This window comes from Garra rufa, chromosome 15 (assembly GCF_049309525.1).
Source record: "Garra rufa chromosome 15, GarRuf1.0, whole genome shotgun sequence".
Lineage (NCBI taxonomy): Eukaryota > Metazoa > Chordata > Actinopteri > Cypriniformes > Cyprinidae > Garra > Garra rufa.
In genome coordinates, this window is record NC_133375.1 from 44,867,762 (window position 1) to 44,884,131 (window position 16,370).

A 16,370-nucleotide genomic window follows, 5' to 3' on the forward strand; every position below is an offset into this window, starting at 1 on the left:
TTAAATTGCATTAACATTTCATAATATTACAGTTTTTCTGTATTTTTAATCACATAAACAGTCTTTAAAAACATTAAAAATACTGATTCCAAAAATTGTTGTTTTTATATGCATATATATATCTTATATATAATTACATAAAATCGGATTTATATGTATGCAACGCAAAATTTTGAAAAATAAAATAAATAGATCAACAGAAAAAAAATACTTAAATTAAGAGCATGACTGGTGCTTGTTGGAAAAAGTAAAGTCAAAGGTGTTTTAGGATGAACACATCGTCATGAAGCACAGGGACGGGGTTCTAGGAATGGATGGTACTCACTGTTACTTACTTGAAAGGCTTCTCCCCCGTGTGCGTGCGGATGTGGTTGTTGAGGGTGGTGGCGCCGGCGAAGGCTCGTCCGCAGTATCCGCACTTGAAGGGCCGGTCGCTGGAGTGCGTGACCACGTGATTACGCAGCTCCGACGGCTGAGAGAACGACTGCGAGCAGTGGCCGCACTGATACGGTCTGAAACACAGACAACAGCGGGACGTCCCGACCCTTACTATGACCCTTCATCAGCGGCAGAGCACAACACGCTCCACAACATCCATCAATATCTGCACTGAGCGTCTGAGAGACTGTGTTTACTGCGGTAACAACCCTAATGCATTATTAGTTGACTGTCAGTTAATGCTAATATTTAAGTCAAACATCAGGCTCATCTTTTACTGCTTGAAGGACAAAACCCCTAAGTGTCACATGGTTTTCAGTGTCTGAATGAACACACTCGTTGTAATTCGTAAATGCTTGGATCTGTCTGATCTCATATTTAAGTGACATACTCACTGCAAAAAAAAAAAAATCATAATAATAAAGAAAATTTTATATATATATTTTATATTTTTATATTTTATATATAAATATATTTTATATTTTTATATTTTATATTTTATATACAAACTGGATAATATTTTGTTACTTGAAATACTATAAAAGTTAACTTAAGTAAAAAAAATAAAATAAAATAAAATAAATATATATATATAATTTTTTTTTTTTTTTACTTAAGTTAACTTTTATAGTATTTCAAGCCACAAAATGTTTTCCAGTTTGCCCTAACAAACATATATGTTTAGTAAGTCAGGATCTCAGTCAGAATTGCGAGATGTAAATTCACAACTGTGAGAAAAATGTTTTTTTTTTCTTAATTTTGCAAAACTGTATGAAAATTGTATCTCATTTAAAGTGTTTGCTCACAAAAATATTGCCTTTTCCTCAAAAAAGTTTTTCTTTCACCTCTTTATTTCCATCACAATAGTTTTTGTGAGCAAACTCAAAGTTTATAAACTTTTAATATTTTAGACTTTTTATATCAGAAAAAAAAGTCAGAATTTGAGAGATAAAACTCACAATTCTGAGGTTTTTTTTTCTCTCACAAATGCAAGTTTGAGGAACGTCTTTTCAGGATATTCTGGCTTTTTTTCCCCAGAATTGCGTGATACAAACTCAATTCCAATTTTTTTCTCAGAATTGGGTGATATAAACTTGCAATTGCAAGAAATAATATCAGGACTGCGAGATATAAACTCAGAATTCTGACTTTTTTAGAAATTGATGATATAAACTCGTAATTGTGAGAAATAATTTTCCTCACAATTGCGAGTTTGTGTCTCACAAATCTGACCTTTTTTTCTCAGAAATGGATGATATATGTTAGCAATTGTGAGAAATAAAGTCAGAATTGCAATATAAACTCATAATTTTGACTTTTTTTCCTCAGAAATTGATGATATAAACTCACAACTGCGAAAAATTGTGTTTACTTGGACTTTTACTTTCAATTCTTAAGTACATTCAAGATTAAAAAAAAAAATCACACATTTTAAGACTTTAAATAATATTCCAAACTGTGAGTTCAACTACTACCAAAGTCATTTTCTGGTAAGATATCTGTTCTTTTACTTAAGTATGACTTTCAGGTACTTTATACACCGCTGTATCATGTGTGAGTATTATGAAATTGATTAACGTACCTGTATCTGATAGAGCATCGTTATTGATATTCAAGATGATAAGGACATTAGTTTGAATGTTTACTGAAGAAATCGTTCATTTAGTTTCATCTGTTAGGGTGATTTTGTTGTTTATTCGGCGTGTCAAGCTGTTGTTGACGCTAAAAATAACTTCCGCTTTATAGCTTTTCAGTTTAAAAGTCCCAAAGTCACTTTACTGCTCGCTCATAAAAACAGTCTCTTGTCGCCATCTAATGGCGGAATAATGTAACTAAAATCACGAATACACGCTCGTTTCTCAATACTAAACAATATTATTAAACACATAATTTAAAATATAGTTTATGTACATTTATAACGAATTATAACTCATGTGTAACCACTACAGAGACATCAGAGGCAGCGGTAAATTCCAGAAGATCTGGCCGCGGTGAGAGCGCTCCCAAGCGGATTGATGAGTGCGGAACGCCCGCCATCTGGAGCTCACACGTCCGGAAACGATGAAGCAGAATTTCAAATAGATGTTATCTTTATTAACAAACTGTATATTTGAACTATAAACTAGTACAATCTCACCTGAAACCTCGTAAAACTACATAACTCGGAAAAAAACAGACCCGGCTAGAACAAGCGGAGTGATACAAAATGATGAAAGGGCGTTCCTTTAGCGATACACGGCTCTCAACCAATCAGATTTGAGAACCAGAACGAACTGTTGTATAAATGCATATATATGGTAACATTTATTTAATTATCAAAATATGTTTTTATTCCTTACATTATATTAAAATAAATATAATAAATAAATATTATTTAGTTATTTATATGTGTGTGTTTGTGTATTTATATATGAGTTTGTGTGTAAATAGATTTTATACATATATTTCATATTTATGTATGTGTGTTTGTTTGTGTGTGCATATATATAGAGAGAGAGAAAGAGAGATTTTTTAAAAACAAAATAAAATATTGTTTCACATTATTAAATATATTCCATTCTGTTTAAAAAATGTAATTATTGTTATATATTATAATATGCTAGATATATTAAATATAAAAAAATAAACTATTTGAAAATAAAAATAGCTTTTAACAATAAAAAACATCCAAAAAAAATCTAAACATATTCAGTTGCAAAAAACCTCTTAGTGCCGTCTGAAATATTCTTCTTGAGCATTTTTTTTATATTATGAAGTTTAGCAGTAACAGCTTTAAATAAAATGTGATTGTTTTTGAAAAAGAAAAAAATTAAATTAATGTCAATTAATTTATATGTTTATATATTAAATATACAAACACACACTATCTATACACTGCTAAAAATGTTTTTCTTACTTAGATTTTTTGCCTTGTTTTAGTCAAAATGTCAATTTCTAGATGAGTAAAAACTATTGTCTTGTTTTCAGGAAAACCAAGTCAAAATTAAGTGAGCTTTTGCTTGAAACAAGTGAAATAATCTGCCAGCTTGTTTCAAGCAAAAGCTCACTTAATTTTGACTTGCGTTTCCTGAAAACAAGACACTTTTTACTCGTCTAGAAAATCCTTCTTGATTTAAGATTTTTAAAATATTTTGGCTGGAAACAAGACACAAAAATCTAAGTAAAAGCATTTCCTACCATAAATATATAAAAGCTTAATTATATAAAAACTTAAAAATTAAGTTTTAAGTTAAAAATTAAATATATAAAACTTCATTTGGACATTTTTATAGGTGATTTTCTCAATATTTCGTTTTTTCCATCCTCAGATTCAGATTTTCAAATAGTTGTATCTCAGCCAAATATAGTCCTGTCCTAATAAACCAGACATCAATGGAAAGCTTATTATTTCAACTTATTTATTCAACTTTTTCAACACTTATGACTAATGTTGTGGTCCAGGATCACATGAAATATGAAGTTTAGCAGTAATGGTTTTAAATAAAATGTAATTGTTTTTGAAAAAGAAATAAATTATATTTATTATATTTATATACTTTTTTTAAACCTGTGACCCTGGATGACAAGATTAGTCATAAGTGTCAACTTACATCTGAAAGTTAAATAAATAAGCTTTCCATTGATGTAAGGTTTATATAAAATTGATGTATGGTTTATATGATAATTATTGTATTGTTTTCAGAAAAAAAAAAAATCAAAATTAAGTGAGTTTTTGCTTAGAACAGAAAACAAAATAATTTTTCTCACCCCAATTTTGGCTTGTTCTTTCTGAAAACAACACAATATTTTTACTCGTCTAGAAAATCCTTCTTGATTTAAGATTTTTTTAAAATATTTTGGCTGGAAACAAGACAAAAAATCTAAGAAAAGCATTTTTTTCCAAATTTAAAGGTGACATTTCAATTTTTTGCACCCTCAGATTGCAGATATTCAAATAGTTGTATCTCAGCCAAATATTGTCCTATCCTAACAAACCAGACATCAATGGAAAGCGTATTTATTTATTCAACTTTTTTAACACTTTGTGGTCCAGGGTCACATATACACTGCAAAAAATGTTTTTTTTTTTACTTAGATTTTTTGTCGTGTTTCCAGCCAAAATATCTAAAAATTCTTAAATCAAGGATTTAAGTCAAAATTAAGTGAGTTTTTGCTTGAAACAAGCAAAATAATCTGCCAATGGGGTGAGAAAAATAATCTTGTTTTCTGTTTGAAATAACAATTATTTTGCTTGTTCTAAGAAAAAAATCACTTAATTTTGGCTTGTTTTTTCGGAAAACAAGACATTAATGTTTACTCGTCTAGAAAATCCTTCTTGATTTAAGAATTTTTAGACATTTTGGCTGGAAACAAGACAAAAAATCTAAGTAAGAAAAGCATTTTTTGCAGTGTAATATGAATTTTAGAAAAAAAAAGAATGCTGTGTATATGTGTGCATTTGCATGCAGTGTTTGCTGCTGAAGCTGAGCGTGTGACTGAAGTTTTTCTGTGTGCAGATGCAGTGATGCTGAATATCTTGAGATGATGAATGTGTGCAGCGTGATTAATGTCGCCTCATTGTTTATTGCTGCAGCGGCCGGTGCGGGGCGGACATAAATAACCCTCTGGACCTCCAACACCGACGCCACGAGCCGCGCTTCACAAACCCAGATTCACTAAAGCGGCGTGAACACAGCTCCTCTGATGTCTTACTCCAGTGTAGATGCGGTAATGAACGGCTCTTTACTCGTTAATGAAACGTGTCACGGCCAGATTGATGCGAGCAAACAAAAACAAGAAAAACACCTGGAGTGCGAGCGGCTCGTCAGCAGAACAAACCGCGGCTCTGCAATGATGGCGTGATTTATCCTGCCTCAAATGTACATATAAACTAAACATCAATAAATATGTATAAGCCAAAGGCCATAAAGCATCCGGCAGATCATTTTCAACAGATTCGCCGAGTCTCAGATTGCCTCGTTCAGCTAAATTTTATCTGCGCCTCAGGGTCGTAAAGTTGAGTATCGACAAAGCCTCACATCGACTTCATCCCGCAAACATTTTTCTTCTGTATGAATATTAGTTTATTGAATAAGTGGCATCTGTTTTCCTCTGCATCACCTTCGGACTGGGGATTTCTTTGTGACGCAGCAGCTGATTTATAGGACTCAACGCAGACCAGAAAATAGAGCTAAGCAAAAATTTTCCAATACATCCTCGGCCGTGTTTAATTAGGTTTAGAGATGTTACACGCCGAGACTGCGCCCAAAAACACAGGACAAATCAGCTCTCTAACATTCTGGAGAAATGTCTTCAGCAGATCTAAGAGTCAAGTTGACAGTGAAAACATTGGGTGTTCCTGAACCAATCCCAAAAGAAAAGTGAACGTCTGGACGGATCTGATTATCATTGCTTCAGCCGCTCGTTTACTGACTAAAGTCTAAAAGTGTGAGTTTAAAGACTATTAATATTCAGTAATATTATTGGTATCAGATGAGAACTGAACCTGAACCTGAGTCTATAGTCTTCTATAAAGCTGCTTCACAGCTGACATTCAAATTTGAATTTGTTTCGAATTTGTTTGATATCTGATACATTTTGCAACACTGACAAAGTTATTGAGATACATTATGACACTTTTGTCTTGTAGAGAGCTGCTTTATTTTATAGTAAAACAGACACTAAAATGAAAGGTACTTTGCTTTTTGAAATGTTATTTGAAATCAAATAAACGTTAACTAAAATAAAAAAAAAATAATCTCATTTTAATTCAGTTACACTTGATGAACTAAAATAACTCAAACTAAAAAAGGGAAGTAAAAAAATGATATATACATTACGACTTTATTCTCGTAATATTTCTAATTTGTTTAAAAAAATTAATTCTTGTAATATTTCAACTTTATTCTCATAATTTCAACATTTTTATTTGAATTTAGTTTCACTTAATGTACTAAAATAACTCAAACTAAAAAATTAAAATTAAAAATAATTATATATACATTACGACTTTATTCTCGTAATATTTCAACTTTATTCTCAAAATATTCTCTTAGTATTTTGACTTTATTCTCATAATTTCGACTTTATTTTCAAATTATTATGACTTTATTTTTGTAATATTTCGACTTTATTCTCGTAATTTCAACATTTTTATTTTAATTTAGTTTCACTTGATGTACTAAAATAACTCAAGCTTAAAAATTATAATTGTATATACATTTAAAAACATTACCAAAAAATTACCAAAACTTTAAAATGAAAATGAAATTGATACAAAATATTAATAAAAGGTATAATATCTTATTGATACTAAATTAAACACTGGTTAAGAATCAAATTTCAAATTAAGAATCAAAGAATTGAATTTGTTTTGAAAAATTTGAATATGCAACATCACCATCAGTATTTGTAAATTAAATATTTCATTTTAGTTTTATTTTATTTGAAGATTACAAGATTAAAGCTCTAATATTTTGACTTACTCTCATAATTTCTACTTTATTTTCGTAATATCAGACTTTATCATGTAATACATCGACTTTATTCTCATATATTTGACTTTATTCTCAACACATTATGTTATAACATTATAACATTAAGTTGCCAAGGCAGTATTTCTTTTTTTAATATATTTTTAAATTTATTTTAACTTGATGTACTAAAATAACTAAAACCCAAAAATTAAAATTAAAATTAAAAGTCATTTTATACACTGCAAAAAGAGTTTTTGTCTTGTTTCCAGCCAAAATATCGAAAAATTATTAAATCAAGAAGGACTTTTTAGACGAGCACAAATTATTGTCTTGTTTTCAGAAAAAAAAATAGTCAAAATGAAGTGCATTTTGCACTTAAGTGCACAAAACGCTGCATCGGAAAATTTGTAAGTCCACCATGAGTGTTTTAGAAACAACTGTTACCCGATCCCTACTAGTCTCAATAACTACAAGTCAACGTCACTTCCCTGGTTTGGGAAAAGCACGTAAAAGTCCTCCTACTACATCTGTGTGCATATCAACTTGTAGGAGGACTTTTATGTGCTTTTCCCAAACCAGGGAAGTGACGTTGACTTGTAGTTATTGAGACTAGTAGGGATCGGGTAACAGTTGTTTTTAATACACTCATGGTGGACTTACAAATGTTCCGATGCAGCGTTTTGTGAGTACATCCCCTATTTACACTACTGTAGAAGTTTGGTAAGATTACGTGCACGTTTAGTGGTGCAATTAACGAGATACATCAGATGTTCTATTTACGGCTGTAGCAAGCCATTCGACAAACTCTGATATCTCCCTCAATGTTTGACTAAGGTAAAGAAGCTTTCGGGATGGGGTATTTACATGGGCTTCGGAGTGCATAGCAATGAAGTCAAATCTACTCCAAACCATCCCTTTAAGCAGGCTGTGTGCAGTTTACTGTGGATTGACTGTTTTGAAACTCATATGGTAGTTACATAGCCCCTAGACTAGCCTGGAAAAAATCCAGACCCTAATCTATTAAGATTAAGGGTCTGGCATCGAGCAATGAAAAGGGCCTAACTCCGACTCGAGGGGCGGCACCAAGCATGCATTTGAAACTCTCACTGCACGCAATTGGATAACGCCACGACCAATCACAACAGCGGAGCGGAGCTAACTGATAGATTAAACTCTTGCCGTATCCAGTTGGCAAAACAGCAAAAACGTCCTTCTTGCAAAGGAACGATTCGAGCGCGGTTTTCTGTTCCTCTTTTATATGCAAAGCCAAGTCTAATTCAGTCATTGTAGCGGCCAAAGCCGTTTGAAACAACTGGTGTTCATCTGTAGCCGTCTTTGTTTACTAAATGATTCTGGACGTCGCAGTGCTGTCGTCATCAGTTTAGCTCGCCTACATCAGATACACCGATTGGATTGGTTCCCAGAACTGCTTACGTAATGCAGTAACCTGCATCATTGTTCGATACCAGAGTGTCTTGCAGAGACAATTCAAATTGTGCTCTCGCGAGACCTCTGGATTTCCAGGGTACCCCTAGACCAGTGTTGTTTTCGTCAACGATGACGATGACGAAATCATTTCGTTGACGCCACTTTTTTTCATGACGATAACGAGACGATGACGAGATAAAAATGGCTCGTTGATGACTAAAACATGACGAGACGTGTGTGAGTTTTCGTTGACGAGACGAGAATAGACGAAAATGTTAGTGGGTGGTCCGTCAGACGTTTAAAATGCATGACATTTGCGCTTATTGTGCATGCCAATCAAAACCGGAAAATATCTGCCGCTATGGCAAGCCGTTTTAGCATTAAATACTCTTTGCTATACTAGTATGGCAAGCCGTTTTAGCATTCCATCCTTGTTTGTCTTTTATGTTCTAAAACATTCCTTCATTATTGTAATTATTGGTGAAAATAGTCGATCCGGAAGCTCACATTGTGTTGAACTATAGATCTGCTATTTTCAGAACTTACAAGTGACACTACCAAACAGCAAAATACTTACTGACCTACATTAATTTGTTAAAAGACTACTTTTCCCCCTTTTCTTGACTAAAACTAGACTAAAACCTTTTTGACTTTTCGTCGACTAAAATTGGACTAAAACTATCACATATAGAAGTGACTAAAATTTAACTAAAACTAATAACCATTTTAGTCCAAAAGACTAAGACTAAGACTAAATCTAAGATGGTTGTCAAAAACAACACTGCCCTAGACCTCAGTTATCATTAAAAAAGCCAGGAAATTTTGATTTTGACAATACACTCTAAAAACTCCTGGGTTATTTCTTTAACCCATTTTCTGGGTTATTTGTGTTGGGTTAAAATTATGGGTTATTTTTTCAGAGAGTAACCATTTTCTGGGTTATAGGGCTAATATTTTGACCCAACTCCTGGGTTGTTTAGGTTTATGGGTTATTTTTCAAAGAGTAACCCATGTTCTGGGTTCACGACCCTTCCCCCCGCCCCCGCTGTTGTTCTGGTATTTTCTCACAACAGTCGTTTGAAATAACCGTCACTTGAACTTCACGCTCGATCCCTTTTGGCCTGGGCTTCTTCGGTACAACTTCGTCGCGTATTCAAGGTAAGCAAGTATTTTCAGTGTCAATGTAACGTAAACTTTTCTGTGTCCATGTCCCCGTTAGTAGTTTAGCACCGTTTTCTGAAAAAATGACCATGGCTTATCATGGTAATTCTGTGGTTAGCATGTAGTCACCCGCAGATATGTAACTAGTTTAAAGTCCGTGTAAAGTGAAAGTAAATGTGTTTTGAGTTTTTCAGACTAAAGAAGAAAGTGTAATTAACCACCCAGCCAAATTTGAATGATTAAAAATAACGATAAGTTCATGAAATTCGATGTCAAAATGGTTGAAATGCTTTTTACACATCGTTGAGAAATACATGTATGACCTAAATGACTGAATTCATTTTACACGGTGTTTAAATTCTATTTTTCATAAATTGTGCTGTACTTATCTCATTGTTTTAATACTCGTGGTAATACGATAAGTACAGTGCAGCTAGTGGAGACTTCATGCCGCGTTAAGGGGGTCGTACACCGGACGAGAAGCCGCCCTCGCTGCGTCTAGGACAACTCGAGGTATCGCGTACTTTATCAGTTTATGGCCAGCAATATTGTTACGTTTAAGGATATTATGGGTTTAGATAATGCCAGTACTGTTATGATTGTACTGTATAATTAAAGACCATTGCTGAGACTGCAGTCTTAACACTTACTGTCTGTTAACTAAATTAAATGAGAATATCACCTGAAAATCCAATAACATCAGCAATTTTTCATTCAAGTAGCCGATTTCTGTAAATTAATGTAAAACTAAATTTATGTTGCAGCACATGGTGAAGTCAGTATATACATTAACGACGATTTGTGAGAAAGAAGAGTACATTTAATATAAGACTATGTAACGTTACATTTACGCGCTCAAGTTTGTTATTTCAAATGTAGGCGCGCGGCATGCACACCGCAGGTCATGTGACATGAACTAACCAATTAGCTTCATCCTTTCCCTTAATAGCATTGAAAGCACTTCCAAGTCGGAGAAACAGTTTATCATAGCTGTACAGGAATAAATATTTTAAAAAAAATTTAATAACAGAGCTACTGCAAATGATTTTTAATGCTGAAAATCCATTTATCCTTTCCTGAATCTTCCGCGTGTTTATGGAGAGCGCAGGTCATGGTTGCTTAGCAACGGCACTCTCTTCTGGAGCGCAAGCGCCCGAGCGCTTTGTTGATAGGAGGAAAGCGGGCGCGCCTAGCGTTTTCCACGCGTTTTTAGGCGCGACATGTGAACGGCCCCATAAAGAATAATGTGTTTGTATTTTAAATACCCTTCTCGTCCAGTGTGCAACCCCCTTTAGCCGTGGCTAGAGCGACGAGGCAACACAATAGTTGAGTTATGTTAACCAGCTGCGCTGTGCTTATCATATTATACAGTGCTCTACTGGCTTAAGTAGTAAGAGTTAAAGAAACGTGTCAGGTCTTCAAATTGTTGCTAACTTCTATTGCTATGTTTTCTCCAGGTCATTTTAAATGGACAGCTTTGTCGCTGATAAGCTAACTGAGTGGCGGCTGTCTGAGCTGATAGAGAATTTTAGAGGTGAGTGTTTTACTCTTAACTGCCCTCACATCATCTCTCTATACCTAAACATTTTTTTCTTTAATACGTTTTAAATGTGTCAGTGCAAGATTTTGTGACAGTCACAACTTCTTTGACAGTGGGGAATGCATATCTATAATAACCCTTTTAGTTAAAAGATACTTGTGCCTTGTCTTTTAGCTGTTATGCATAATAATGGGCCAGATATTCACCTTTGCATTAATGTCATTATTACACTTGTTAATGAAAGAAAAGATAGACAGTATAGACTGTATGGAACTCATATGGAAACTGATGCTCATTTAACTTTTTTTTTTTTTTTTTTTTTTTTTTTTTACAAAGATGTGAATGCACTTAATAAGAAAATGGTGTCTAATGAGATGAGTGGGTCATACAAGACATAATATATTGTATGTGTACATGTATCATTTCCGTTAATTTTGCTTTTAGCCCTTTTAACCCCCTAATTGTTCCTTATCTGTACCTGATGTGTGTTATCTCTACTGCAAAACTTTGTAAAAGATTAAAAATGTCTGTTCATTTTCATTTACATATTTCTATAGTCGTTTTATTTTTTCACACACATACTGATACCTAGAATATTGTTAACCTACAGATGCCAAAGGGGAACTAGCGCTAACACTTCTACCCAACATGGTGCCACAGGCCGTCTACAGGGTTGGGAAGAAGACTGTCCAGCACTCCATTGAAGTGTCCCGGACAGCGTCCATACACCAAATGCCTGTAAGTACAATGGACCAGTTTCTCAGCACCACTCTGAGAGAGAATATTCTTAATTCTAACTATGCTGTACAGGTGAAAGATGGCATTCCAAGTGACATGTTTCATGTGAAAGCTAAAGGGTGAATCCTGATTTAAAAAAAAAAAAAAAAACCTCCAAGGTTCCTCGCAGTTGTATTTCAGTTTTGAGTGATGCCATCTATGGTAGCTAGAAAGTGAAGTTGAAGATGTTAAGTTTTATTACTCTGAGTGGTTCTCAATCCACATTTTCTTTTACACATTCATGACCCACTCAAAATGAACACATCAATTAAGAACCACAGTTCATTTGGCTTCCTTCCTACAGTTAGTGTCAGCATTATAACACAAACTGGTAGTCTATTATCTTGCTTACAGTTCACCTTCTACACAATATTCACATTCTTTTGTGTATCTTTCTGTCTCTGTCTGTTTTAGGTTGGAACAAATATGGTGGAATACCTCTTGCAATCAAAGCCATTCCTCTCTGTCCTGGCGCTGGGAGACCCCCAGCAATGTGCTTCTCAGGCATTTGTGATATTAGCTGGTCAGGCACTCTGTTTCGGGCAGTTGACGTGTGTTTCAAGGCATTTTATGTTCTTGATATCAACTACCCCAAGCAGTGTGCTCCCGCATGGGAGTTTCTGCAGCAAGTTGTATATCAGATTGAGGGATCTGAATCAAAACCTGTCAAATTTCTTAAGACTGCCTTGCTTAATTGCAGAACTGTTTAATCGTGTTAAGCTGCAGTAATTGACACAACCAATGTTTAAAGCCTCAAGTTCAATCCAGTTATTGAATGTTGTCAAATGTTTGAGAGGGAATAAGTTGTTTATTTTTCTATTTTTTAAATGTCTAATTGTTATACAATGTTATTACAGTGTGACCTAAAATAAATAGGTCCAAGTGTGTGTTTTTTTTTATTGAATTTAATTTAATGCAATAAAAATGTAAAAGTGCTTGAAGTGTGTAAGTGTTTTATTTTCTGAAATAAGGCATACTGGCATAGTTACCCAAGTTAGGTTATTTTTGACCTCTGACCTTTGGTTAAAAAGGGACCTACTAATTTCTGGGTTATTTCAACCCAGATATTTGGGTTGTTCTTTTGACCCAGAAGTTGGGTTATATTAACTACAATGTTGGGTTATTGTAACCCAGCATTTGGGTCAGGTATTTAACCCAGAAGTTGGGTCAAAAAGAATAACCCATTTTTCTGGGTTGAAATAACCCAGAAATTAGTTGGTCCCTTTTTAACCCAGGATTTGGGTCAAAAATAACCCATTATGGGTTAGTTTTGACCCAGGAGTTTTTAGTGTGTATGGGACCTTTAAACTGAATCGGTGTAAATAATGACTTCTGTAGAGCAGCTTTACAGCTAAAACTGTTGATGAATTTGAACGCTCTTATTTTCCCGTGAAGCTGCTTTGAATCAGTCTGTACTGTATGAAGCGCTGTAGAGATAAGCGTGTCCTGATTTGCTGCATGTGGTACCTGTCGGGGTTCTGTGTGCACACGTGCATCTGCAGCAGGATCCTCTGTGTGAAGGTCTTGAAGCACTGGCCACATTTCCACAGATGCCAGTCGCTGAACTCGGAGCTCAGCTGGCTGGTGGACGTGGGGCTGGCCAGGACGCGCTGGTTCTTGGCGCTCATCTGGTTGAGGCTGGACTCGGGGTGACCGCCTTTATCCAGCAGAGAGAAGCTCCGAGAGCAGGGCGACTGCGGGAAGACCATGGAGCGCGGCAGAATCAGCGACGACGGTGATTTGGGGCTCTTGCTGAAGGGCTGGAGAGAGTCCTGACGCGTCATGGCCTCCATCACAGTCGACGGCACGTTCACTGACACACAAACACACAACAGCAACATGTTTGCTACTCAAAATCATTTTGTTCAAACATTTGGGATCAGTAGATTTTTAACGGTTTTAAGAAAGTATTTTCTGCTCGTCAAGGCTGCATTTATTTGATCAGAAATACAGGAAAAACTGTCATATTGTGAAATATTATTACAATTTAAAATAACAGTTTTCTATTTTAATATACTTTAAAATATAATTAATTTCTGTGATGCAAAGGTGAATTTTCAGCATCATTACTGCAGTCTTCAGTGTCACATGATCCTTCAGAAATCATTCTAATATGCTGATTTACTGTATAAATGTTTTTTATATATATACATAAACACTGCCACTCAAAAGTTTGGATCAGTAAGGGTTTTAATGCCTTTTAAAGACTTTTCTGCTCATCAAGGCTGTGTTTATTTGATTAAAAATACAGAAAAAAATATATATATTGTGAAATATTATTGCAATTTAAAATAGTGGTTTTCTATTTTAATATACTTTAAAATATAATTTATCTCTGTGATGCAAAGCTGTATTTTCAGCATCATTACTGCAGTCTTCAGTGTCACATGATCCTTCAGAAATCATTCTAATATACTGATTTATTACTTTTATTATCAATGTTGGAAACAGTTTTTTTTTGGAACCTGATAATTTTTTCAGGATTCTTTGATCAATAAAACATTAAAAAGAACTGCATTTGTTTAAAATATAAAACTTTTATAAAAATAAACACCTTGTTCAAAGTTTGGAATCAGTAAGATTTTTAATGTTTTTTTTAAAGAAGACTTTTCTGCTCGTCAAGGCTGCATTTATGTGATTAAAAATACAGAAAAATATATATATATTGTGAAATGTTAATGCAATTTAAAATAGTGGTTTTCTATTTTAATATAGTTTAAAATATAATTAATTTCTGTGATGCAAAGGTGAATTTTCAGCATCATTACTGCAGTCTTCAGTGTCACATGATCCTTCAGAAATCATTCTAATATACTGATTTACTGTATAAATGTTTTTTATATATATATACATAAACACTGCCTCTCAAAAGTTTGGATCAGTAAGGGTTTTAGTGCCTTTTAAAGACTTTTCTGCTCATCAAGGCTGTGTTTATTTGTTTAAAAATACAGAAACAAACTATAATATTGTGAAATATTATTGCAATTTAAAATAGTGGTTTTCTATTGTAATATACTTTAAAATATAATTTATTCCTGTGATGCAAAGCTGAATTTTCAGCATCATTACTGCAGTCTTCAGTGTCACATGATCCTTCAGAAATCATTCTGATAATTTATTATGAATGTTGAAAACAGCATTTTTTAGAACCTGTGATAATTTTTGGGGGATTCTTAGATTAATTATAATAAAAAAACAGTATTTATTTAAAATAGAAATCTTTTGTAATTATATACACTAGCATTCAAACGTGTGGGTTCATTTGCAATGATAAAATTGTTAAATTGATAAAAAAGTGATAGAAAAGACTTATATTATTTGAAAAGATTTTTTTTAATTATTCCTTTTTTAACAAGACTGGAGTAATGATGCTGAAATGTTAGTTTTGCATCACAGAAATAAATTATATTTTGAAGTATGTTAAAATAGAAAACTGTTACTTTATATTGCAATAATATTTCACAATTTCACTTTTTTTTCTATCAAATACACGTAGGCTTGATAAGTATAAGAAACTTCTATAAAAACATTAAAAAAAACTTACTGATACCAAACATTTAAACAACAGTGTATGTAAAAATATTTTTTACTTTATTAAATATTTAATAAACATTTTATAAAAATTCTGACTTGCATTACAGAAACATATTATATTTTGAAGTATATTAAAACAGAAAATGGTTATTTTATATTGCAATAACATTTCGTAATTTTACAGTTTTTCCTGTTTTTATAAAATAAATACAGCCTTGATGAGCAGAAAAAAATTATTTAAAACATAAAAAATAATGATCCCAAACTTTTGAACAGCAGTGTATATAAAAATATTTTTAAATGATTTTTAATTAAATATTATAAACATTTTAGAAAAATAACGATGCTGAAAATTTAGATTTGCATCACAGGAATAATATTGACTTACTTTGACTAAAACTAAGTAAACAAGAATAAATGAATACATACAAAACACAGCAAAATTACAAAAAAAAAATGAAGACAGAAAATATGAAATAGAATCTAATTCAAAATTTAAACAAAAACTATAATAGTAAATAACATCTGTACATTGCTGTAGAGCTGCTTTTACAGTTCAGAAGTATTTGCCCAAAAATACTGTAAAAATATGAAAATGTTTTGCCGTTTAAAAAAGCTGTTTTCCATGTAAATATCTGTTAAACTGTAATTTATTTTTGTGGCGCGCAGATGATTTTTCATCATCATCACTGCGGTCTTCGGTGTCACATGATCCTTCAGAAATCATCCCAATCTGATTTGCTGCTCAACAAACATTTCTGATTATTAGCAATGTTAAAAACAGTTGTGCTGCACATTATTTTTGTGGAAACCATCATACATTGTATTTTTCAGGACTCACAGATGAATAGGAAGTTCTAAAGAACAGCGTAACATCTTTTGTGACATTATAAATGTCTTTACTGTCACTTTTGATCAATTTAATGCATGCTCGATGAAAAAAAAACATTTATTTCTTTCAATGCATTTCACTGACCCCACACTTTTTTTGCGTCAGAGAATCAGCCATTTAGAGTTAGATCCTCAGCGCTGGACGA

At 33.2% G+C, this 16,370-nt stretch overlaps 1 protein-coding gene across 1 annotated transcript in view; it reads right to left on the reverse strand.

The window, feature by feature from the left end:
• Nucleotides 1-16,370, reverse strand: part of prdm6 (PR domain containing 6) — a 59,082-nt gene that overhangs the window by 6,706 nt on the left and 36,006 nt on the right. Inside the window, exons 5-6 of the mRNA XM_073819734.1 lie at nt 13,267-13,612; nt 336-512 (exon numbers count right to left, since the gene is read on the reverse strand). Coding sequence (XP_073675835.1) covers nt 336-512; nt 13,267-13,612 — 523 coding nt within the window. The remainder of the gene's footprint in view (nt 1-335; nt 513-13,266; nt 13,613-16,370) is intronic.